This window comes from Tachypleus tridentatus, chromosome 4 (genome assembly GCF_004210375.1).
Source record: "Tachypleus tridentatus isolate NWPU-2018 chromosome 4, ASM421037v1, whole genome shotgun sequence".
NCBI lineage: Eukaryota > Metazoa > Arthropoda > Merostomata > Xiphosura > Limulidae > Tachypleus > Tachypleus tridentatus.
Genome location: NC_134828.1, coordinates 114,956,661 through 114,984,138, shown reverse-complemented (window position 1 = coordinate 114,984,138; position 27,478 = coordinate 114,956,661). Strand labels below are relative to the sequence as shown.

At 35.7% G+C, this 27,478-nt stretch overlaps 1 protein-coding gene across 1 annotated transcript in view; it reads left to right on the top strand.

Moving 5' to 3' along the window:
• Positions 1-6,005: 6,005 nt before the first annotated feature.
• The window catches only part of LOC143249917 (potassium/sodium hyperpolarization-activated cyclic nucleotide-gated channel 2-like), a 158,038-nt gene continuing 136,565 nt past the window's right edge, over positions 6,006-27,478 (top strand). The window contains exon 1 of the mRNA XM_076500527.1: positions 6,006-6,151. Within this exon, the coding sequence (XP_076356642.1) occupies positions 6,090-6,151 (62 nt within the window). The 5' untranslated portion in view covers positions 6,006-6,089. The remainder of the gene's footprint in view (positions 6,152-27,478) is intronic.

Sequence of the window (27,478 nt, the reverse complement as noted above, 5' to 3'; positions counted from 1 at the left end):
ATTTTTGCTTCACAAGTAAACAAAAAGAAGTTTCTATTTATACAAAGAATTACAAAAGGCCGTTTACAAAATATCACGCTCGTGCAAAGCTCGTTACATAATTTGGCAGCAATAAAAAATAGTTTTGTAATTTTCACACTGTGTATTTTAATGCCAAGTGGAAATATTTCCAAGTTGACATTTCCAGTATTTAGATAACTGACGTTAGGCTTAAGTTATTACAGCTTTATTTATTCTGTATTTCACGTGAGGTATTTCACACCCGCTCGTGATAACGCAGGAATTCTTCATGTGGTCTGAATTTTATAGTTGTCTTCGTAAGTTGTTTCCATTAATTGCTATCCACGAGCCAGCGCATGCGCCCAGTGTCAGAAAAACCTCTGTGATCGAACTTCTGTGATCATACTGTACATCTGTACGTTACGCAAAATGCTTTACGCGTTTTGTTTCCAAGGTAACAACACAAGCAGCTTGAAAATGCCATAAAACCTTACTTACAAAGAGATTCAGATAAGAAACATACGAATAGCACGGAGGAGCCCAAACCGCAAATTCCACAAACAACCAGCATGCGGCAGCTCAAGCAATGGGGCTCTCCTATCTCCTTTCTCCGTCGAGCCGGCATGCAAAGCCGCCGTCACTCGGCTCACGATATCACGCGATACGAGTTGGTGATTCGTAGTTCTTCAGCGAAGAATGGTCGACGACCTCTTCATGAAGGTGGAAGTTGCATGAATGTGTAAGTCCTTGGAAATAACAGTTTTTGTTCTTTTCTTTTTATATTTTTAAATTTGATAAAGCGAAACAGAAATGCGACCATTCAAGCGAAAGACGACCGCAGTTTTTCTTTGTTTAATATTTTCGTCATATTATATGTCAGCACTAGTGAAATTTAAAAATAGTTTAGCGTGGAAGTAAATATAAGTATGTGACAAGAAAATGGTGAGTTGGTGGATAGTTTGAGATTCATTCGAATAAGTTCTTTGTGCCAAAACTTCCAAATCTTTGTAAATTATTTTTATGAAAACTTGTCCATCTGTCTGCTGACTCACGCCGCCAGGAAGCGGATTTTGATGGTGGGCAGAAAACAGACAGCTCATTGTGTAGGTTTGTAGATCTCGCTTTCGACTATTTAATTAACAGTAGTTCAAGAATAGTTAAGTATTAATACGTGAATTTCAAGACTTTGGTATGCATATAATGTTCGCTGTCTAATTTTATATACTAAGTAGCAAAATAATTTCCAACCTATGTTCAACTGAAAAATCTTTTCCATATTTTTCTTAACTGCTAAACCTTTCTGAAGAAACTAGAATTACGCCTTATTTTAATGAAGTTTTTAGGCCTAGCTTGTTTAAATAGACGTATAATTAGATATTATCGTGTTAGTTTCGAAGCCGTCTTTGAAATAAAACTTTTACAATGTTAACTTGAGATCACACTTTTTAATTAATTGAAATTAAAATTACTTAATTACTTAAAGTGAAAACTAATATGGCTATTACAGTTTCAAACTGTGAGTATGAGATAGTTCAGAGAGAGCTCTGTAAGTGGTGAGCAACAGATTGGCGGGAAAAAGAAGACAGAAATACATAAAGACAAAAATATTTACAAGGATTCATTGCAAAATCAACGAAAATATGATATTATAAACTTAAAAAAACTATAAGGTTTAGATTTTCCTCTGTTTTACGCACGGATTCAAGAAGCACAATCTTCCTATAGAGGATTGTTTGTTTGTTTGTTTTTAAATTTCGCACAAAGCTACTCGAGGGCTATCTGTGCTAGCCGTCCCTAATTTAGCAGTGTAAGACTAGAGGGAAGGCAGCTAGTCATCACCACCCACCGCCAACTCTTGGGCTACTCTTTTACCAACGAATAGTGGGATTGACCGTTACTTTATAACGCCCCCACGACTAAAAGGGCGAGCATGTTTGGCGCGACGGGGATCTTATAGAGGAAAGGTGAGGAGCTAAAATAATATGTACAACAGAGGAGAGGTGAGGAGCTTATGAACATAAAGAAAAAATATGCATTTTGCGTTGTTAGACTCAACCACTTATTAGAGTAGAGCTTCGAAAGATGAAAATAAGAAAAGGGAAAATAAAAAAAAAAACTTTTTTAGCATTTAATAGGGAAAATGTGAACACTATGAAATTAGCCTACATACTAGCTGTTCAAAAGTTTAAGACCATACCAGAAAGAAGTCCTAAACAAGGTAGGAAATGCCCAACAAGAGGTCTCAGTAGTGAGTTGTACGGTCATCATTACGAATAACTTCAAACATTCGCTTTGGCATGGTCGAGATAAGCGTTTGCAGAAGGCTGGCTGGAATGTTATTTCAAGTGGTGAAGATGGCTTCACGAAGATCATACACTGTTTGGAATTGACGCCCATTTCTACAGACTTCCCTTGCCATCCACCCCCAAACATTTTCAATGGGGTTAAGTTCGGGTGAACACGCTAGATGGTCAAAATGAATTACGTTATTCGCCATGAAACAGTCCTTTGTCCTGGTGTGTTGCCGGACAACCAGTCGAATCCTCCTGCTCAACGCCGGCGAAATTTTCTTGGGCCGACCACTTGAAATTCTCGTTCCGTATCCCTCAGGGTCTTTTAAGAAATTTTCAACATCAGTTTTACAACACTCAATCTCACCAGCGATGGCACGTTGAGAGAGACCTTGCTTTTGCAGCTCGACAATTCTGCCACGTTCAAACTCTGTCAACTTTTTAACCTTTGCCATGTTTTTACCCAATGTAACATAGGAGATGTCAGTGGGAGATGTTGACAACGCTAATGCTTTAACACAAATGACTAAATTTCTTTACGTGTTTACCGATTATCGCTTCGTTTCAGTATGGTTTTAAACTTTTAACCAGCTAGTATTTAGGCTAATTTCATAGTGTCACATTTTCCCTATTAAATGCTATAAAATATTTTTATTTTTCCATTTCTTATTTTCATCTTTCGAAGCCCTACTCAAATAAGTGGTCGAGTCTAACAACGCAAAATGCATAATTTTTCTTTATGTTCATTGGCCTTGAGATTTTGGTCAGCAGTGTATTTAACACATACCGAGAAAAGATGAGGAGCTAATATATGTATAAGAGATGAGAGATGAGAAGATAATAATATGTACTTATATAACACGTCCAGAGGAATAGTGAGGGGCTAATAAAATGTACATATATAATACGTACTGAGAAAAGGTGAGGAGCTAATAATACGTACATATATGACGTACAGAGGAGGGGTGAGGAGCTAATAATACGTTCATATATGACGTACAGAGGAGGGGTGAGGAGCTAATATACGTATAACACGTACAGAGGATGTGAGGAGCTAATAATATGTGCACATATAACATGTATAGAGGAGAGGTGAAAAGCTGATAATATATATATATATACATAACACGTATCGAGAAAAAGTTATGAGCTAATAATATGCATATATATAACACGTACAGAGGAAAGTGAGGAGCTAATAATATATATAACATGTACAGAGGATAGGTGAGAAGCTGAAAACACCATGTAACAAAAGTTTTACTTTTTCTTGTTCCTGGACAGAAAGTGTTATTTTCCAATTGCTTATGTCTAAAGTAAATGGAAAAGACTTTTTTTTTCTTCAAACTTTGTTTATGTGACCTGGGTAATGAAATTTTCAAATTTACCCATTTTCCAGAACATTCCAAGTAGATTCAGTGCTGAGTAGCTGATAGAGAATTTTATAGAACTTACATGAATTTTCAAGAACCTTTCAGAATTTTCTAGAACTTCCCATAGTAATATATATACAGGGGCTCACCACTCATCACTTCAGTTTAGTTCTAGCTGCCTAAGTGAACACATAGACCTATATGATTTTATCAGGAGATGGCATCAAGAAGCTGCAAGCATTCTCCAGACACATTCTGCTATGTATATGGACAATTTATCAAGACATGAGCGAAAACATACTGTATGACAATATCTGCTAATAAAATGTGTGAAGACTACAAGATATATTTCAGCATGCCTGTCAGGGATCAAGACAAACCCTGAGCACCTCATTTTACCTACGAGCACTGCAAAAGAACTCTAGAAGGTAAGGCGGATAATTTTTGCTTGCTTGAATTGTAAGATTTTATATTATACACATTTTAGACATTTTAAAATTCAGTGCACCTCAAAGAGGAATACAACAACGTCAAGACCTTGCTAGAAGTCTTGAAGCATGATGAGTATGACTGGGAGGTTATCAGGGTCTTCAAAATGGTGGCATTCTTGATGGGTCTCCAAGGAGGCTTTACAAAGTTTCCCTGTTATCTTTGCCTTTGGGACAGCAGGGACGCCGCAGCGCACTACAACAGGAAGCACTGGTCTCAATGGACCGAGTTCTCTGTGAGGAAGCACAAAGTCAAGTGTGAGCCACTAGTGGACCTCCAGAAGGTGTTGTTCCTACCATTGCACATAAAATTGGGTCTTATGAAACAATTTGTCACAACTCTTAAGAAGGAGTCTGCACCTTCAAGTACTTTCGAAACTTCTTCCCTAAGCTGTCTGAGGTAAAGGTCAAAGCTGGTGTTTTCGTTGGATCACAAATAAAGAAGATCCTGGAGTGCACAGAATTCCCCAATAAGCTCAGTAGAAAGGGGAAAAACCTGGGGCAGCTTTGTCGCAGTGATTCGGGGCTTCTTGGGCAATCACAAGGCCGAAAATTATGTGGAACTGGTTGAGGCTCTGGTGAAGAACTACGGCAAAGTGGGCTGCAGGATGTCCCTGAAAGTCCATATCCTTGACGCTCATCTTGATAAATTCAAGGAGGACATGGGAGCATACTCAGGGGAGCAAGGCGAGCGCTTGCACCAAGATATACTGGACTTTGAACGTTGCTACCAAGGAGTGTATAGCGAAAACATGATGGGAGACTATATTTTAGGGCTGATACGTGAAAGTGATTTACATTACAGTCGCAAATCTCGAAAAACTACTCACTTCTAAACATTTTCGTTCATTTTTGTATAACTTTAATATAAATACATGTAAATATTGATTCATATGTTGTTTTATTCAGACCTTATATAAATGAAAATGTGCAAATTTGCCTGTTTTTACATAGACACGGCCCGGCATGGCCAAGCGTGTTAAGGCGTGCGACTCGTAATCTGCTGGTCGCGGGTTCGAATCCCCGTTACACCAAACATGCTCGCCCTTTCAGCCGTGGGGGCGTTATAATGTAACAGTCAATCCAACTATTCGTTGGTAAAAGAGTAGCCCAAGAGTTGGCGGTGGGTGGTGATGACTAGCTGCCTTCCCTCTAGTCTTACACTGCTAAATTAGGGACGACTAGCACAGATAGCCCTCGAGTAGCTTTGTGCGAAATTCCAAAACAAACCAAACAATTGTTTAATTCCTGACGTGATATAAACTAGGATATATAACGTAGGATTTATACAGTTCTCGTAAAAAGGAAGGCTCCTGTAACTGGAAACGAACGTGATCGGACCCAAAATTGTGAGGGGTTGTTATGGCTTTGATGAAAATAAATAAATAACGTAAATGAGTTATGTCTCTGGCTATAACAAACTTTAATGTTGTATTAAACCTCAGTTAATTTTCTGATAATATTTTCTGTTAAGTTTTGAATTAGACAGTTAGTTACGTAGACAATTGAAACTAATTAATGAAGTTCTCTGTTCGTTGTTCTTAAGAACTGCTTATCTTATCAGTTCTCCTGATATTTCTCAGTCAACTTTTGTTTCTTTGTGTTCTTTTTATTTCCCTGAGTATCTACGACGTGTTACAGAAACGACATTAGGAGCTGCATTCTACGAAAACGCTTTTAACGCAAGTTTCTGGCAGGTCAAACAGTCCCCTTCGTTATATAAGGTAAACATTATTATGAAACCTAAACACAGCTTGTTCCACAGATCGCAGCAGATTCCTGGTTTTAAACACCGACCTAATTTTAGCTCCAGATGCTGTTCATGCGTCCTTCGAGTTAGAATTTTCTGGACTTTGGTGGATAACTTGTGGATATTTTATAGTAAGTGAACTGAGGGATGGTACTAAAGGTTCATTTGTAAACTGAACACAAACTCTATGTGGTTCACCTGGATTTCTCAGATGTTTACGCCTTGTGTCCTTATAAAGGAACAGGAAAGGTATGACTTCCAGTTGTATTTTACTGTCATCGAAACAGCACGTGTTAATTTTGGAGATATGAGCTGTAAAAACCAGTCATTTAATGTTTATTTTCAACTCGATGAAAATTATGAATTAATGAGAATTTACAATTTATTGTAACATGCTGTAATTTGTAGTTAGTAAGTATTAAAACCCGGAAGATGATTTTCAAGAGAAATAGGATAATAACGAATTCATCGATAAAAATCTCGAGCTTAGGAAAAATAATATTGTGACAGTTAAGTAGAAGGGACAGTATCTTAAGTCACGTGATATTTATTAACTTTTCTGTGAACAGTTTTCTTGAAATTTGTTATGTTTTCTTTTCTTCGTCGCAAAGCTACACAATAGGGTTTGTTTACCGGGGGGGACCGTACTCATATCTCTGTTATTCAATACTACCTCTTATGTAACAATAGCAGAACCTATAGCAGTAATAGCATGATTATTTAGTTAAAGAAAACTTTTAAATTATCTAGAGCAAAATCATACATTACAAGTACATTTGATATTATTCAAAATGTAATTCATTATGGTGGTTTTGCTAATACAAAGTTACATAGGCTTGGCATAGTCAGGTGGTTAGGGTGATCCACTCGTAATCTGAAAGACGGGTGTTCGAATCACCGTTACACCAAACATGCTCGCTCTTTCAGCAGTGGGGCGTTATAATGCTACGGTCAATCCCACTATTCGTTGGTAAAAGAGTAGCCCTAGAGTTTGCGGTGGGTGGTGATGACTGACTGCCTTCCCTCTATTCTTACACTGTTAAATTAGGGACGGCTGGCGCAGATAGCCCTCGAGTAGCTTTGCGCGAAATTCAAAAACAAACAAACATTGGATGAGGCCGTTTATTTTACTAGATTGTGATACAGAAATACTAGGCCCGGTCGTTAGGGCGCTCCACTCGTAATCTGAGAGTCGGGTGCTCGAATCCTCGTTACACCAAACATGCTAGCTCTTTCAGCCGTGGGGGCGTTATAATGTGACGAACAATTCCACTATTCGTTGGTAAAAGAGTAGGTCAAGAGTTGGCGGTAGGTGGTGATAACTAGCTGCCTTCCCTCTAGTCTTACACTGCTAAATAGGAAAAGATAGTGCAGATAGCCCTCGTGTAGATTTGCGTGAAAATTCAAAACAAACAAAGTTCCGTTTCCATTTTATTTTTTCTATAGCTATATAACATTTTATCATTTCAGATTATTTTAAAAGTACTCCTGAATGTGCTTTTAGATGGATTTTCAGGTTTATTTGCGTTACTGACTTCGAATATAAAAAATATCCTTAACATTTACCTTTCTTAATCTCAGGATTAGAAATCCCTGGTCTCTGTATTCTACTGCGAGATACAATCCGAAGTTATCCCTAGCTAAGCTTAACAAATATCAAATATTTTTTGGAGTTTTCTAGGAATTGTTACAAATCGAAGCATTGACTGGTATTTGGAGTGACATGTTTTGCTTTTTGTTATAGAAAATTAAGTTCTATTGTTTCAAATAAGTTTTTTTGTTTTCTAACAAACTCTAAAGATTGAGACAACAGTTACCGGATTTTTTTCTTTGATGGAGTTTTTCTAGAAACGTAAATAACAAATAGCATTAACCTATAAAAGGAAATAATATAAGAGCTAAAGGTAAAAGAATTGAGACATCTTGTGTGGCAGTAACCAATCAGGTTCATAGGGTGTTGTCCGATAATCAGTAGTGCTTTGTTATTCCGGGAACACACTGAGTATAATTAATTATAAACAAAGATTATGATTTTATATTGTGTTAGTTTATGATCTCCAAATTATTGTATACACAAAGGCTAAAAAAACATTTGAATAACATATGTATATCTTCACAAACATGTTCTTAATAACAAAATAAATCATTTACATACAATATCTTGGTTACCGTAGACATCCTTTATAAACACGTTGTTACTTACAGTAGACATCCTTTATAAACACGTTCTTACTTATTTATAGTAGATATCTTTCATAAACACGTTCTTACAGTAGACATCTTTCATAAACACGTTCTTACAGTAGACATCTTTCATAAACACGTTCTTACAGTAGACATCTTTCATAAACACGTTCTTACTTATAGTAGACATCTTTCATAAACACGTTCTTACAGTAGACATCTTTCATAAACACGTTCTTACAGTAGACATCTTTCATAAACACGTTCTTACTTATAGTAGACATCTTTCATAAACACGTTCTTACAGTAGACATCTTTCATAAACACGTTCTTACTTGTAGTAGACATCTTTCATAAACACGTTCTTGTAGTAGACATCTTTCATAAACACGTTCTTACAGTAGACATCTTTCATAAACACGTTCTTACTTGTAGTAGACATCTTTCATAAACACGTTCTTACTTGTAGTAGACATCTTTCATAAACACGTTCTTGGTTACAGTAGACATCTTTCATAAACACGTTTTTGGTTACAGTAGACATCCTTTATAAACACGTTCTTGGTTACAGTAGACATCTTTCATAAACACGTTCTTACAGTAGACATCTTTCATAAACACGTTCTTACTTATAGTAGACATCTTTCATAAACACGTTCTTACAGTAGACATCTTTCATAAACACGTTCTTACAGTAGACATCTTTCATAAACACGTTTTTACTTATAGTAGACTTTCATCTTTCATAAGACATCGTTCTTACAGTAGACATCTTTCATAAACACGTTCTTACAGTAGACATCTTTCATAAACACGTTTTACTTATAGTAGACATCTTTCATAAACACGTTCTTACAGTAGACATCTTTCATAAACACGTTCTTACAGTAGATATCTTTCATAAACACGTTCTTACTTGTAGTAGATATCTGTCATAAACACGTTCTTACTTGTAGTAGACATCTTTCATAAACACGTTCTTACTTGTAGTAGACATCTTTCATAAACACGTTCTTACTTGTAGTAGACATCTTTCATAAACACGTTCTTACTTGTAGTAGATATCTTTCATAAACACGTTCTTACTTGTAGTAGACATCTTTCATAAACACGTTCTTACTTGTAGTAGACATCTTTCATAAACACGTTCTTGGTTACAGTAGACATCTTTCATAAACACGTTCTTGTTTACAGTAGACATCTTTCATAAACACGTTCTTGGTTACAGTAGACATCCTTTATAAACACGTTCTTGGTTACAGTAGACATCTTTCATAAACACGTTCTTGGTTACAGTAGACATCCTTTATAAACACGTTCTTGGTTACAGTAGACATCCTTTATAAACACGTTCTTGGTTACAGTAGACATCTTTCATAAACACGTTCTTGGTTACAGTAGACATCCTTTATAAACACGTTCTTGGTTACAGTAGACATCTTTCATAAACACGTTCTTGGTTACAGTAGACATCCTTTATAAACACGTTCTTGGTTACAGTAGACATCTTTCATAAACACGTTCTTGGTTACAGTAGATATTCTTTTTTTAACACGTTCTTGGTTACAGTAGATATTATTTATAAACACGTTCTTGGTTACAGTAGATATTATTTATAAACACATTCTTGGTTACAGTAGATATTCTTTATAAACACGTTCTTGGTTACAGTAGATATTCTTTATAAACACGTTCTTGGTTACAGTAGATATTCTTTATAAACACGTTCTTGGTTACAGTAGATATTCTTTATAAACACATTCTTGGTTACAGTAGATATTCTTTATAAACACGTTCTTGGTTACAGTAGATATTCTTTATAAACACGTTCTTGGTTACAGTAGATATTCTTTATAAACACGTTCTTGGTTACAGTAGATATTCTTTATAAATAATTTCTTATCTACTGAAACTCTTTTCAAAACTATTTTATTTATACTAATAAAACTGAAATTCACTTTCACGATTATAACACACATGATTTTAGAACTAGTTTCATAATTATCTTAAATAGTTTAAAATCAGTTTTAATTGCTCTAGTAATCCTTCAAAAGTGTCTAATTATACAATAAATCACTTTTATAAAGGGATTTCTTGGTTGTATTCGAAATCAAGTAGACGCACGTTGAATTAAGTAACACGTGACATTATTACTTTGGTTTTCTTGGAAATGTCCAGAGAGAATAATGTGTGAAGTTATTAGAAAATATTTCATTAAACGATATCGTGTTGGATTAAAGTGGTCTTAGTTTTGAACAGATATCTATTGAAGTTTGAGACAACAAAGAAGATTTTCTTAAGTAAAGAAAATTGTATTTAGTTCTTTCTTCGTGGGTTGTAGAAGGTGTTTGTTTGTTTTTTGAATTTCGCGCAAAACTACACGAGGGCTATTTGCGCTAGCCATCCTTAATTTAGCAATGTAAGACTAGAGGGAAGGCAGCTAGTCATCACCACCCACCGCTAATTCTTGGGCTACTCTTTTAACAACGAATGGTGGGATTGACTGTAACTTATAACGCCCCCACGGCTGAAAGGGCAAGCATGTTTGGTGCGACGGGGATTCGAACCCGCGACCCTCAGGTTACGAGTCGAACGTCTTTAACCCACCTGGACATGCCGGGCCTTGTAGAAGGTGTGCGTTAACTTTTGTTAGCAGTCTTTTATTGTAAAGACGAAACTGTTTATCTTTCCAGAGCGCTACGAGCATGTCATGATAAAATAATTGGTAATTATGAAGCAATCAATTGGCAAATACCTTAAAACTAATTCGAAACCGTAAAAATCGTGTTCATTATAGGTGGCACTAGTGGCACCAAAAGTTTGGTATGTAGAACATCATTATTACCCTAATAAACATTGGTACAAAATGCACCGGATTTATCTTATGAATCCAACAGTAAAACACAGTATACATAGTACAAATAACATAAGGAAATACCTTAGTTGTATATATTTATATATACCTTATAGAAAAGTGTCTGGTTGCTAGTTGAATTATATGACAGATTGTTTTAAAATAAGGTTTGTAGAAACGCAAAAAAAAAGAGAAAATAAACTGATTGTTACTTCTATTACAACAAGAAAAACGATTTATTTCAAAATTGTATTTGAATTTTTCTCATTATAAAACTGGAATTTTGTGGTAAACATTAGAGAAACGCCATTGTTGAAAGCACATAACGTTCATATTTGTATAATAAGAGTTTGTAATAAAACATAAAAAGCGCAATAAACCTTAACCATAAATTATCTTATGCTTTCTCGACTCTTCTCTGCTTTAAAAACGCTTGTATCGATCAACACGACACTACGAACAATCTCCTTCAAAAGTAAAGGTATATATGTGTGTGTTTGTGTATGTGTATCCGTCTTCTTCGCAGAGCCCATAACTGGAAATTTGACAGCGAGTTTGGTGATTTTTTTTTTTTAACGACTAAAACAAAAGATATCCCGAAATGATTATTCTGTCGAATGGAAATATGCTACGTGGCATTACATGATTAGCCCAAAGATTATTAAATTGTGAAGGTTTGACGTTGTAAACAATTAATATTTAGAACAACAAATATGCTGGGTTAAAAACTACCGAGCTAATAATATACAAACTGACACTTACTTGGGTTTCATTTGCAACTGAGTTTTAATCATACAGAAGCAACAGTTAATGAATACAGTTAATAACAACTAAACGACATGGTGATTCAATTCTCCCTTAGTTTAGTATTTTATCATCCTATGGTTATACGAATTATTACTCAGTGTATTTAAATATCATCTACTTCGAACAAGAAGAACATTCTCCAAAACCAATATTACCATCAATATCCGCTATAGTAAAGTCCCTGTAAAATGGTCTTTATTACCTAACACTAGGGCCCGGCATGGCGTAAGGCGTGCGACTCGTAATCCGAGGGTCGCGGGTTCGCGCCCGCGTCGCGCTAAACGTGCTCGCCCTCCCAGCCGTGGGGGTGTATAATGTGACGGTCAATCCCACTATTCGTTGGTAAAGAGTAGCCCAAGAGTTGGCGGTGGGTGGTGATGACTAGCTGCCTTTCCTCTAGTCTTACACTGCTATATTAGGGACGGCTAGCACAGATAGCCCTCGAGTAGCTTTGTGCGAAATTCCCAAACAAACAAACAAAACCTAATACTAACACGTCAATTTTATCACCTGCACGCTTTGACTTTAAAAACAACAACAACATATGGTTATAATCATTAGAAAAAAAATTCAGTTAATACTATAAGAAACGTGTATTGATTTGGCTTGTTTTTATCCGTATCATTAGCTTTCATCCAAAAATTAATAATTGTTCAGTTTATTTGCTACAATTAAAAGAAAAAATATTCTTAACAATCGAATGGTAACAATTAACACAGAAAAGATCAAAGGGTTGGCAAAACAAATTTAAATTACAAAATAGAAAATTATTAATTGTGTTGCAGACTGAAATATATCCCCTTTAAAAATCCTTACCCACGTTGGACTATCTATGAGAGAGTTTATTTGAAATTCGTTTTGGTTTTTTTTTTAAATTTCGCGCAAAACAACGTGAGGGCTATCTGTGCTAGCCGTCCCTAATTTGTCAGTGTAAGACTAGAGGGAATGCAGCTAGTCATCAACACCCACTGCCAAGTTTTGAGCTACTCTTTTACCAACGAATAGTGGGATTGACCGTCATATTTAAACGTCCCCACGGCTGAAAGGGCGAGCATGTTTGGTGCGACGAGGATTCGAACCCGCGACCCTCGGATTACGAGTCGAACGCCTTAACCCACCTGCCCATGCCGGGCCCTTGTATATAAATATATATATATATATATATCCAGTAAAGTGAAAGCTACAGATCATTTTGACTGTGAGTCTCCTGGACATATTTTATCCAAAAAGGTATATCTAAAAACATTACAATAACTTTGCCATTTTCATTTTAATATATGTATATCACATAAATCAATTTCGTTTCTCCAAGATATTCACAATTTTTTCGTTAAATTATGAAAGTTATTTGACTATAGTTTAAGTTAGTAATCTTGTTTCTTCTACAAATATACTCCGAAACTGTCATAATATAGAATAGAAAGTGATTAATGTACTTTAGCTAATGAAGCGCATGACAATTTTCATCAGAAGTACCAATATTTTTAAAAAAACATCTAGAGGTCGTTTGAATAACACTCATTAGATAACTCAAAGTTACAGTTTTCTGATTCAGTTATGGAACTGATATTGAGTATGAGGAAACATGAGTAATACGTCTAATTATACCACTCTACAGATGAGATAAATCAGAGTTATTAGACAACCATAATCTTTCTTGTCGGGAGCTAAGAGAAGCCTAATAGATGGTGTTTCTAGACTGTTAATCCAAGGCTTCATGGTACGCGTCCCGTTACCAAAAACACGCTGCACCCTTTGAGGCCATAAATATGCTACAAGAAGACGGTTCTATTATTTTTTTCAGAAAACAATAGTATCCCAAGATTCGGCGATAGGTTATGTTGACTGGTTTCTTACACTCTAGTCTATTAGTTCAAAATTAGAGACGGCTTTGTAGAGATGACTCTTTGTGTAGCTTTGCCCGAAAATTAAAAAAAACAACACACAAAACAGCCCCTCTTTGGTATAAAACAGTGGAAAGGCCTTCACATAAACAAACTCTACCCTAATTATCCTGGGTGTTTTGCAAGTTAAGCTGACTTATGTCAGGACATAACGTTTTTACGTGATTGATTATTTCATTTTCGTCACGATAAGTAAAACTTAATGTCCCCAGTAACTTAAATGTGTTGCTTAATGACCGATAAAGATAACAATATGCAGAACTTGACAACTATATTCTTAAGATTCCCTGAATGAATGATGCTTCTGAGTAGGAAACTGTCAAAAGAAAAACCATTGAATCGTAACATTTGTAACAGCGATAAATAGGCTTTTTACTTCTATTTGCTTTTATAGTGCCAATAATAATTGTTCGTTGATAAAGTTTAGTGAAACCTAATACAACAATTCGTGCCTTTCCACTCCAATGTATGTGGAATGTACAATGTTATTTGTTTGATTTATGACATCTACAAATGCATGATACCTCAATTCTTTAAAATTTGGTAAAGTGTTAAAATGTACGTGGATTTTACTTACGTTAAATATTTCAATATATTTGATATACATTTACAACACTTGTCAAATTTATCGTGAAAAACTACACTAAAAGCTATCTGCGTATCAATGTCTGGTATTGAGCTGATGACAAGAAAGAAGTCAAGAAGTTCTCTTGGGTGACTAGATACTGAGACTTGACTGTTACTCTTATATCGCAACTATGGCTTTAAAGTGTAAACTAACTCACCCCCAATGTTTGGTTCTAGAAACACTTACAAGTCAGTTATCTATTGTGATATTCTGAACATCCTACACTTTAATAGATGAAATGTTGGATATTTTTGTTCAGATGTCGATACATTATCCCAAGGACGTATAAGCTTTTGGACTGACGTAAGTGTTGGTTTTCTCTGATAGTCATTCTTTTTTTTATCATAGATTCAAGTTTTAATTAGTACAAGTGACGTATCTACATAGAATTATTATTCTATGGCAAATATTATATATTTTATATTGATGTTCAAGAATGAAAAAAACCAACAACTTTATATAGACACCATAAATATAGAGTGCATTTGTAAACTCGTAAACATGCTTGAAGTCATAAAGGTCTTAATACACATATACAGGAGTATGAAAACACATACACGTATATATAATTGAACGTAAGTATCGATGAGGGCTAGACAGAAATAACACTTGCTCATGCCATGATTAATGTGTAGTTGTTTTAAATATAGTTAAGTGGACCATACAAGGCTTAGATCATTGCTCATTTTTAAAAACTTTGAACAATAAAGTTATATGTTGCACTGATTCGTCAGAAAAATAAGCAGTTGTTACTGTAGCAAGAGAAATAAATAGAAACATTCCGAGGGAGACGAGGGATGCCTGTAACAAGAGAAATAAATAGAAACATTCCGAGGGAGACGAGGGATACCTGTAGCATGAGAAATAAATAGAAACATTCCGAGAGAGACGAGGGATGCCTGTAACAATAGAAATAAATAGAGGGAGAATACATTCATTCCGAGGGAGACGAGGGATACCTGTAGCATGAGAAATAAATAGAAACATTCCGAGGGACACGAGGGATGCCTGTAACAAGAGAAATAAATAGAAACATTCCGAGGGAGACGAGGGATGCCTTTAACAAGAGAAATAAATAGAAATTCCGAGGGAGACGAGGGATGCCTGTAACAAGAGAAATAAATAGAAACATTCCGAGGGAGATGAGGGATGCCTTTAACAAGAGAAATAAATAGAAACATTCCGAGGGACACGAGGGATGCCTTTAACAAGAGAAATAAATAGAAACATTCCGAGGGAGACGAGGGATGCTTTTAACAAGAGAAATAAATAGAAACATCCCGAGGGACACGTGGGATGCCTGTTTCAATTTTTGTTTAAGTTACACCCCTTTTCGTTGCATTACACAAACATACCTAGAATATTGGAGAATAATAGTATGTATAAATGTATGTATATCTTACTCTGAAACATTAGAAAATAGAATTATCTCTACAATACTCTCTGTATATATATGTATATATTACGTCAACATCTGTGTAAACAACTATCACAGTCTTATTCTTTTTAAAAATAAAGTCTAAGTGCTTGAGTTTGTTTGTATGTAAGTTAAGCATAAAGCTTCACAATGAGCTATATATGCTTTGCCTGTCATGAGTAGCAACAAAACTGGTTCTTAGCGTTCCATGTCCGCAGACATACCACTATGCCACTGAGATAAAATGTTTGAGAAGTCGATGTCATGAATTTCTAATTTTTACTAGTTGTTTGTGTTCTGTTTCCTCTTTTTTCTTCGTTTGTGTGTGGAGCACAAAGCTGAGTAAAGTACTATTTGTATTATATCCCCTGCAGGATTTGAGCCCCGAGTGTTAGCTCTGTAAGTCCTTAAGTTCCAGTAATTGTGTGCTAACTGTTATTGAATTTCATAAGCTTTTACGTGCAGGAACGTTTGCCCATGTTTTTAGAATGTTAATTAGTTGTTCTCTAAGGATAATGATTAATTATCGTTTTAATTTATGCATTCTTTCATCATATAAATATTTTAAGTTAAAAAAGAAGTGTTTGTGTGTGGTGAAGAGTTGCCCTAACTGTGCTCTATCCACGATGTGGTATTAAAATCCTGTTTCTAGTGGTGTAAGTCCAAACACATACCGCTGTGCTACTGGGGGGAGGAGCATAAAAAAAGACAGAGAAAACCTTTCAGGTATTTCGGTTTATGACTAGCTGGTCCCTAACCGGAGCTCTGGGTCAGAATGAACCGAGGGGCACTCATAAATTTACTTTTTCTTTTCCCTACTTGTGATTGGATATTAGGTTAAGCCACGTGAGGAAGAAAGAAAAAAACAACGAAAGAAAACTAATGCATATTTACATATGCAACATATTTACATTACTGACGCATGCACTAACAAACAAACTGTGGTTATGGAAGGAAAGCAGCGAAGAAAAGATAGACAACAAGCACCATCTGACGTCTATCACAATTTTTAATTTTGAGAGACGGCAAAAGCTGTGTTGAGTCTAAGATAATTAATTACTTCAGGGATTTTACCAATAAGTACTCGAAGTACCCAAAATTTTTCGTTTAGAAAATGCTTGTTGTCTGTAGAATTACATATTACGTTAGCACATAACAAAATGAAATTATCATTACAATACATAGAACAATTCGGGGAATAAATACGCATATATATATAATATATAAATGTATATTTATATAGATATATTTTGTCACTATTAGAGCAAATAATTCCCACTAGATATTTGTGTTCTAAACCACAAACCGCTATGTCATGATATATTTAATAACAAGACGCTATATGTATATAAATATTTGGACTTAATTAAACATTTTAATTTGGAAACTGAAATACCAAAATTATTAATGAATTATTATTAATGAATTCTCTTGCTATTACTAAAGCAATAAAATTGTAGTTTTAATTTATGTTTTGATTAAGCAACTTGTTATCATGCAATACTTACATCAAAAAGAGGGCCCTGACATAGCCTAGTGGTTAGGGGGCGCTCGACTCGCAATCTTAGGGTCGCGGGTTCGAATCCCCGTCACGCCAGTCATGCTCACCTCTTCAGCCATGGGGGCGTTATAACGTGACGGTCAATCCCACTCACTATTCGTTGGTAAAAGAGTAGCCCGAACGTTGACGGTGGGTGGTCATGTCTTCCCTGTAGTCTTCCGCTGCTAAATTAGGGACGGCTAACACGGATAGATCTTGTGCGAAATTCAAAAATAGACAAAGAAACAAATATCAATAACAAAACTATGTCGTGAAGTGAACACTTCATTGATTTCATATAGTATTCAAAATTAATTATTTTTAAATGACACTTCAACTGTTATTATTACGAAACGTATATATTTATATAAATATTTTTTTCTATTAAAATTTTGTGAATTATGTATTTTATTATATGTATATATATTTGTGTATAGAATATTTTTAAGGCGTTCTATGGTTCATATCCCATGACTACTGACAAAAACTTTCTCTCTACACTTTGGGATTGCAGGTGCGTTATAAGAGTAAGGGTCAAATCCTACTATTCGATCTCTAAAAAGTAGCCCTAGAATTGGAGGTAAATGATGTTGCCCTACAGCGGTGAATGTTTCTTTATGACTCCCATTGTAGGTACGTTATAAGAGTAAGAGTCAAATCCCACTATTCGATCTGAAAGAGTAGCCCTAGAATTAGAGGTAAAGGCAGTGAATGTTTTTTTAACGGCTTCCCCTTTCTAAGTATGCGTTGTGTTGAACATCCCCCCTGCATCTCGTATAAAAATACAAAAAAGTCTTAAAATGATACATAACATAAGACAAAAACATTCAGTTTTCCCATCAATTCAGTGAGAAGGATGTGCTTTGGATAAGATGAAATTCATTCTTGGTAGAATTGTTTACACAGCTACTCGAAAGTCTCCCCCCACGTGCAGACGGGATCGCTGATTTGTTTTTATTGATTTCAGAGCAGAAAACACTAATTCATATAGGTATGCTGATGTATAACGCATAAACGCACATCCATCACTTTTCTTGGCAGGTCAGAGTATTCTTCGAGAACTACCGTCCAGAAGTTTTTCAAAGATTTTTCATTTGAGTTTTACCTGAAGAGATTTACCATTGCATTGGTCTATGAGCTGGAACTGTTGTACTGTCATTAAATGGACTTTTGATCTAATCGTGTTCTATCGCTAATATTCGGAATTGATTTGGAAACTGATATTGACGTTTCCAAAGATGAATAGAAACGACGTTACAAACAAGAATATCAGTGATGTCGAGAAACCCACTTGTTGAGAAATTTATATGCAAAAACATATAAATATTTTACATTTTCTCAACCCAAACGAGCCGTTTTTGCATATAAACAAGAATATGATTCAACTCATTTTCTCCTAAAATTTTCTGAGGCGAGAAAACATTTTACAGTTTACATCCGCAAGGTGGTTTTAGCAGACAACAAATGTCTTTTAACGAAATGGAGACACTGTTACTTACCTGGAAAATGCTATTATTCCAACCTTGCAGTGACAAGTTAATATCCTTGAATTCATGTAAAACATCAGATAAGTGCTACAATACTAGAAGCCATGTTTCATGTACTGCTGATGTGGAGTCGCAGTCTAACAAAAAATATGCATTTCGTATTTCAGTCAAACTACACTACTGAATACCTTCCCGAGAGACAACCAAAGTTGTAACACCTTATTTGTTTCAGGTTGCAAGTTCTTTGAATCTAATGCTTCCTTATGTATTGTACAATTTCTAAATGTTACACTTAGAGCAAGAGCGCTTATTGTGTCCCGAAACCTCTTCTTATTCTAATTTCTCATAGAGGTAGTTGCCTCCTTAATGTACATCCTAATACAATTAATCCAAGAAAGGCTATTTGTGATGGGGATGCCAAGCCTTCTCTTTTAGTTCCCCATTTCACTGCTTAACAAAACAGAAGCTCTTGATATATTTCCTCATTATTACAGTATCGTGCAACTACCAGACTCTGAGCTACATCTGCAATAATGTGGTTTCATCAAATTGATTGGCAAATTTCTGATTGTTTTGGGTTCTTCTTATCAATTGCCTTTGACGTCAGCACAGATCACATCGACACAAGATGTTACGTGATAAAGGGATTGACCTCAAGGTTTCACCACACGAGTCTCTATTCACGATCTCATATATTCTTATGGCAGCAGGAATAAGTAAAGTATTTCACACGTTGCGGTTTCATGCTTTTTCCTAATCAAATAAGACGTTTCTACAGAAACTTTCAAAGCTTTTGATGGAACAATGACCAGCTTTAAAGCAATCTGCTCTGTCGATTCAATTGTTTCTCCTTTCGGCGTACGTCTTGCATGGCGAAGCGGTTAGGGTGCTCGACCCGCAATCTGAAAGTCGTGGATTCAACTCCATGTACCACCAAACATGCTCGCCGTTTTGGCCATGGGGACTTTATAATAAAACGACAACAATCTCACTGTTCGTTGGCAAAATAGTTACTCAAGAGTTTGTGGTTGATGGTGAAGAATAGCTGCCTTCCTTCTAGTCTTTCACTGCTAAGCTAGATAAGATTAGCGCAGATAGCCCTCGTGTAGCTTTGCGCGAAATTCAAAACAAACGAACCAATCAAACCTTTCGATTTCGTTTTACTAGGATGTTCATGCTCTTTGATTTCCAAGTACCTTGTAGGTTTGTTTGGCTTCTTTAGCCCCAATCCGCGAATAAACAAAGAACTAGGGTTGTTCCCCGTTAATAATTCTGTGGGTGAAACCAAATTTCAAATAATCTTCCTGGTGTTACGCACTCTTGTTTTTAGTTTAGTGAGAGAGGCAGTAGACAGAGAAACTGACGGAGTGCTTCGTCCACCTACTGGTCCTCTTATTGGTCATCATCATTACTTAACGATTTCTTCTGTTTGTTTACTACTGAGTTGCCACTTGAAGGAACATCACGTCCTTTTTCGCTGATATGTAACACTCACCCATCCACGTTTGTGACCGACAAGTAAATGTACACTGCTGGTCATAACCTGAAAGTAACAGGCTGAAAAAAAAACGTCTCGTTATATTTCGACCATCCATCAAATGTCACCTTGCTCTTTGCAAAGAAAGTAGGCCCGCCATGGCCAGGTGGAAAAGGCACTCGACTCGAAATCTGAGGATCGCGGATTCGAATTCCTGTCACACCAAACATGCTCGCCCTTTCAGCCGTGAGAGCGTTATAATGTGACGGTCAATCCCACTATTCCTTGGTAAAAGAATAGCCCAAGAGTTGGCGGTAGGTTGTGATGAATAGCTGCCTTTCCTCTAGTCTTACACTGCAAAATTAGGGACGGTTAGCGCAGATAGCCCTCGTGTAACTTTGCGCAAAATTCAAAAGAAACAAAACCACATAAAGTAACCATGACGAGTATACAGCCATATCATTGGTTTATAAACATTATTATATGATAATTAGGGTTTCCAATTTACCGTATCTAGTGCATCTTTGCGTCCTATTTAATAGACGAGTTTCGGTGAATAGGTTGTTAAATAAACCTAAAATAAAACTAAATCATTAATTATTACGCTTGTGTTGTGTAAACGGCTAAATCATGCTAAACTAATCAACTATCGTCTTTATCTAGCAGCAAATATAAGAAAATCACAAAGACAAAACAATAAATACAATGGGAGTTTAATAAGATTAGTGGGGGAAATACAATATCAGAAGATTCAGGGACATCTTTTCGGCTCATTTAGTCACAGATGCACGCGAACCTTCAGGAAGCCCCCTACAGTTTGCGAACAATAGCTCCGAATCTGTAACTTTGAAATTAGGAACGACTACTGGAAATAGGCATCGCGTATCTTGGCGTGACATCTAACAAACAAACAAACAAACGAAATCCTTCCACTTTCCATACTTTAGTTCTGTTACTGAAATTCTATATACTTCCTATTGTTCCTCCAGCTGCCTTCGCACATAAACATTTCTATTTCACAAATTCGTTTAACAGTGTGTAATATTATTTTCTTTATCCACTTATCTCCGTATTCCTTCTTCACTTGAAGCCGTATAGTGTTCTTATGTTTGTACAGTTTTACCCCTTATTATATACAATCTTTATCCAATCTATTCCATATGCCTTCCTCGTTTAAAAATATGAAATGTTTTCATCTCAGTTCCTTCCCTTTCCATTGCTATATATATCCTACTTACTACATAAATTTTGCATCACTCAGCCGTTGGCTGTATAATGTAAAATTCGAGGGCCGATTTAAATAAGACCCATCTTTCAACGTGTTTAACTTAATCAGCTACTTCCAAGGAGAGTTTCTTGTAAGGAAATACCAAAGATAACACAAACCAGAGACAGAGGAGAAAAACAAACAAACTCATTTTAGTGAAAGTTTCTTCTTATCGCGAGAGAAATGTACCTCGACAAGTGTCTTGTAGGAGTTATCGTATCATACGCACGGTAGATAAGCACAGTCTTAAACACTGTTGAGAAAATAAAGACTTATAAGTGAAGAGAATAAATAAAACATTCCTAAATGTCTCTCTCCTTCTGAGCTAGTTTATCAGTGAGTGGATTATCGTATTATTTCTTACTCAATCTGTGAAATGAGATGAACGTTTCATAAGTTTACTCGAAATAGAATATATTAAAGTTGTTGTTTTGAATTAAGCACAAAGCTACACAATGGGCTATCTGTGCTCTGCCTACCACGGGTATCGATACACGGTTTTTAGCGTTGTAAGTCCGCAGAAATACCGATGAGTCAGTGGGGGGCTAAAATTTTGAGGTAAACATGTTCCCATCCGCCGCTAACGTGCTACCTATTAGTGTGTATGTTTTCTCATAGCAAAGCTACCTCGGGCTATTTGCTGAGGCCACTGAGGGGAATCGAACCCCTGATTTTAGCGTTGTAAGTCCAGAAACATACCGCTGTACCAGCGTATATTAAAGACTGGTAGAAAATTCATGTAATGCGATTTGGAACAATTACAGTTTACAGACTGTAAGGTCAACATGCCGAGTTATTATTATTATAAATTTTGTTTTAGAAACTAAACTGATAAACAGACAAATACAGCTGCTACGCACTAAAATCTAGAACTATAAATAAATGACTAAAATCGCTGTAGAAAATAAATTATGAAGTCAGCGTTTCGTCTAAACTGCCTGTCAAAAATGCTATTTTCTTATACACGACATACATTCTCATATGTAAAACGTCAAATTCCGACGCTAAATTAAATATGAGTTATTTCGACGAGAGCCAACTATATATTTCCACTGCACGATGATTTTCAAAATAATAGTAATAGTTTTTTTTGTCTTTTTTACCACATTTTGAACATTTAAAGTTTACTGTTTCATTCCGTATTTCATAGTTGGAATCAAAGTGCATTAAAAAAACCCATGTACATTTTACTGTCTTACTCCAGTTTATTATACGAAGGTAGATTCTAAGAATATTTAATAGTATTCGAAGATACTTTTGTTTCTCAGCTATCGAAGTTACTACACTGGAGATTATGGATATACGAAACAACCCTTAAATAATAAAACATGTGTCACTTCTAGCCCAATTCTATGACACGAACAACAATCTTAACGTTTTGTTTGTCAATAATAACATGTTTTGTGTTTTAAATTATATCACTAATTAACTGTCAATATGTAACAAATTTATGATATTTGCCAACAAGCTTGACACACATAATTTACTTTCTTAACACAAATATATTTTAATACACAAACAACAACACAATTGATAATAACTGTTATTACAAAAAATGATTTATATACAACAGTTTTACAAACTTGCAAACAATAGTGAATAGGCTATCTGGTCTGGAACTAAATATTTTATCGACGGTTCATGGAGAACGAATTAATTCTAATTTATGTGCAATCGTTTTACAATTTTACAAACAATATTAAGTCCTGTATCCGGCCTAGAACTGAAAGTATCGTGTCGATACACAGATACACTTTACCCGATGGGAATGTTAGCTAGCCCTATTCTTCACATGTTAGTCTTTTCCCGATTAAAATATCTAATGTCCTCGTAGAAATACTAACACCCAAAGTTAATTCACTAAAGTTTTGGATGTTCCAAATCTATAAACTCTCTGATAAAATATCTGCAGTTTTCCGATTAATAAGCGTTTGTCACAATTTTAGCTTCCGAGGCTCGCAGTACACTGACTGTAGCGACCAAACAATATTAAACTGCTTCTTGGCACGTCGATTTATAAACTTTAAGGATGAGGTTCTAGAAATTTCACTTGGCAGTAGCATTCGGAAATACAGTAGTGCTTTAGTAAAACGAAAATTTGTTGATTCTTACACTCGTGAATCTTCTACAAATTTAGAGAACAGGCGGGACTTATTCAATACATATTTAGCAACATAAGTTATGTATATATTTCTCAATATATATTAAACTGAAACAAGCATAGAAATTAAAATAACAGTAAATCCGTTACACTACCCACCTACCTCTGTTTATATGCCTCATGTTAAATACAAAGTTTGCAGCCTATAATTTGTCAAAGTAATCTGTGAACATCATAAACGTGGCGAAAGTAAGAAAAGTAATTATGAATTGAAATAAAAAGTTTTCAAATTACTTGTTACGTGTATGACATTTAACTGGGACGAAAAACATGAAAGACCTTCATTAATAGGTAGCGCTGATTGCAGGTGCGTGGATAGGGCTACACGAAATGCTTATAGTAAACGTAATTAATTACCTTAATTGAACTTGACGTAGCTGCAAGATTTTTACCATAAAGTCTATGAGCTATAGTTTAGTTTGAATTTCGCGCAAAGCTACACGAGGGCTATCTGCGCTAGCCGTTTCTAATTTAGCAGTGCAAGACTAGAGGGAAAACAGCTAGTCATCACCACTCACCATCAGCTCTTGGGCTACTCTTTTATCAACGAATTGTAGGATTGACTGTCACATTATAACGCCCCCACGGCTGAAAGGGCGAACATGTTTGGTGTGACGGAGGTTCGAACCCGCGACACGTCGGATTACAAGTCGAACGCCTTAACCCACCTGGCCATGCCGGGCTTCATCGTGTATCGTGAAGCAATGATAATCTTTAGCTGTAACGTCTATTAAATAGTTAGCTTTCTGTGTCAATAGAAATTTTTTCAAGCTATACAACCACAGTAATTAAAAAGAAGACACAGATGTCACTTGTGACGGAGAGCTTTATGTGACTAGTCACTTCTGTTTCCCAGCCAAACAAACAAAAAATGTTAACCTGAAGATTACCTGAGAAGGTCGAAACGTTGTTCTTTATTTTAATTAAAGTTTTAATATCCATACCAGCCGTCTTGAGAATACATGTGGGTTTCTTGTCATCACGGGAAACAGACTCTTTGCGACAACACTACACTAATGTCATTTTGGAATAGAATTTGCTGAAAACAAAACGTTTGATAGACTTTCACCTTATCTTGTCCTACCCTCTGAAAAAAAAAGAACAAATTTTAAAAGGAACACTAAAATGTAATCCTTGTTGATTCTGACAAAACTCTAGGAAGGAAAATGCCATTTGGTAAAGGTATCGATTCGTTAGTTTTCCATCTAGAGAAAACTCAGCCTGCCATCAATCAATCATTTGAACTGGCTGACACGTCAATACAGCGAGTACATTTATCCTTCACCCTTATTACACTGGTATTTAATAATCATTCTGTGATATATATTAGACTATATTTCACACTTTGTTATACATAAATAAACATCTCGATTACGAAATTCGAGCTCTTGTGAAAGAGTGGAGTACATTTCTATTTATAGTCCAATAGATATTAGGCCGTTGTTAGGTTTGTTTAAATTCTTGAAAACAATATTTTCCGCAAAGAAAGGCAAATGTTAAGAGTCATGTTTACATTACGTGTTACAAATTACAGTTTAGCCAAACGCCATGAAAATACTGGGTATATTACAAAGATCTATTTGTAAATTTATCTTTTTATATATCTATTTACCTATGGCTTTGTTTAACTGGGGAGAGGTTTGTATAGATGCTTTATTGTCTTACCCTTCATAAAGTATAACATTGTTGCAAGGTGTTCTATCATTTCTTCCTTTCAAAAGATGCTTTTAAATTATTTAGTGAAAATAAGGGAAAGTCAAGCTCGGATATAAAAAGTATTTATTCCTTCCTTACAATTTGTTATAGGATACTAATACTATTACTTGTCCACATTTGTACTGTAGGCCTAACATCACAAATGGTACTCACGACAATTGCAGAAAGACGTTTCTTACACGTGTATAGTTTCATGGTTTTTCGATCTAGACTGCACACACACACACACGCATATATATAATAAATAAATAGCATTGATCCACATACTTTATTGAATGACTGAAAACTGACTCACTGCTTAACTGATTATCTAATTTGTAATATAGCATTGTTTTTAGATTCTTCGCAAAGTATCTCAGTTAACTTTCCGAATATGTTTATAAATTTAATTAATCTTCGATTATTGATTGATCGGCGAAAAGCAACTTTAACGCTAATCTAACACTTATTAAATTAGCTTTTCTTTTCCCATTATGTTTTGTGTGTTTATTAGCCCGAGTCCTCAACCATGAACGGATGTTATGTAAATTTGGGATTAATGAAAGGTTAGTTTGACCAACACTCACTACCCTTATAAGGTTTCATGGCATCCCCCGTCACGCGTCCCTTGCACCCCGTCACTAAATTTCTATTAGACAAACAGTAATCTTACAAATATTTTATCTGGATAAACGCATATTGACCTTCTATGACTCCTATCATTGCGGCTCGGCATGGCCAGGTGGTTAGGGCGCTTGACACGTCTGAGGGTCGCGGGTTCGAATCCCAGTCACATCAAACATGGTCGTCCTTTCAGCCATGGGGACGTTATAATATTACGATAAATTCCATTATCCGAGCTCAAGAGTTGGAGGTGGGTGGTGATAACTAGCTGCCTTCCCTCTAGCCTTACACTGCTAAATTACGAACAGCTAGCGCAGATAGCTCTCGTGTATCTTTGCGCAAAATTCAAGAAACAATAACAAACGACTCCTATTACGAGAAATCGAGCGTGAGGTGGCGTGACACACAGTAAGTTTTATATAGGTTAGAGTCCCTGTATATACTACAATGGTAAAAGTATTTGTAAACGAGCTCGTAACACTGATAACATAACGTGTTGTCTTGCTCATGGTTGTTTTTTTGCAAATCTGTTTTAAAAACAAATGCGGGCATGTATCTTATTGTTACATTAGGTATTGTTTTTACACTGGCGTGTGTGTTTTTGACGAATTGTAAAAGATAGTTTCAGTTAATTTTAATAAACTTTGGTACAACATAAGGGAGGTTTCGAACTCCTAGTCCAACGTTGGAACAGCGGTGAGTTTTCGGATTTGCGACGCTAAATCCAAGGTTAGATTCTTCTCAGTGGCAGACAGTTCGTGGTGGCTTTGTCACAACAGAAAAGAGACACATCTGATTGGTTAATTTTGGTGAACAGTTACAATTCGCCTCCTAGTGGCATAGCGGTATGTTTGCGAAACACTAAAAATCGGGTTTGAATACCCGTGGTGGACAGACCACAGATATCCTTTTGTGTAGCTTTGTATTTAACTACAAACAAGAACAGAAACAAGCTAAGGAAAGTTGCAATACGGTCAAAACTCGAGAACGTGTAGAAAGACAAGCTTGACATCTACATCTCTATTTTTGAACTGTTAAATGTATATTTTTATATTTGTAACTGCAAAATTCGAAATAATCGTGGAGCGAGGGATGCGCTATAGGTATTCATTACTACTTATAGTCAGTTTGTGTTTGTTAGCAAAAACTTTTATCTTTCACTATTTCCATTTTTTTCAATTTTGATGTTTTTACAGTTTAATGAAAGAAATGTTCCCTTACAATTATTGAGTTTCTGAAATGTGATTTATTTCTTTTATTTTACATATATTTCCTTAAATATCAGAACAGTACGACGTGGAATGTGATTCTACATTTTTGACACCGTTTTAACAGTTACATGGTTTCCATAACCGGCGTCAGATGGCGTTTGTTGATTGAAATCCATTTTCCCTGATCATAAAGATGGCTGGTAACCCAGGCAACGCTAAAGGAGCACTTTTGGGCGTACAGAAGTGAAGTTTAGCGAAACGGAGAGCAATACTGAATATATGTTGTTGAGAAATTATAAACAGTTGCAGTATCAGTAGTG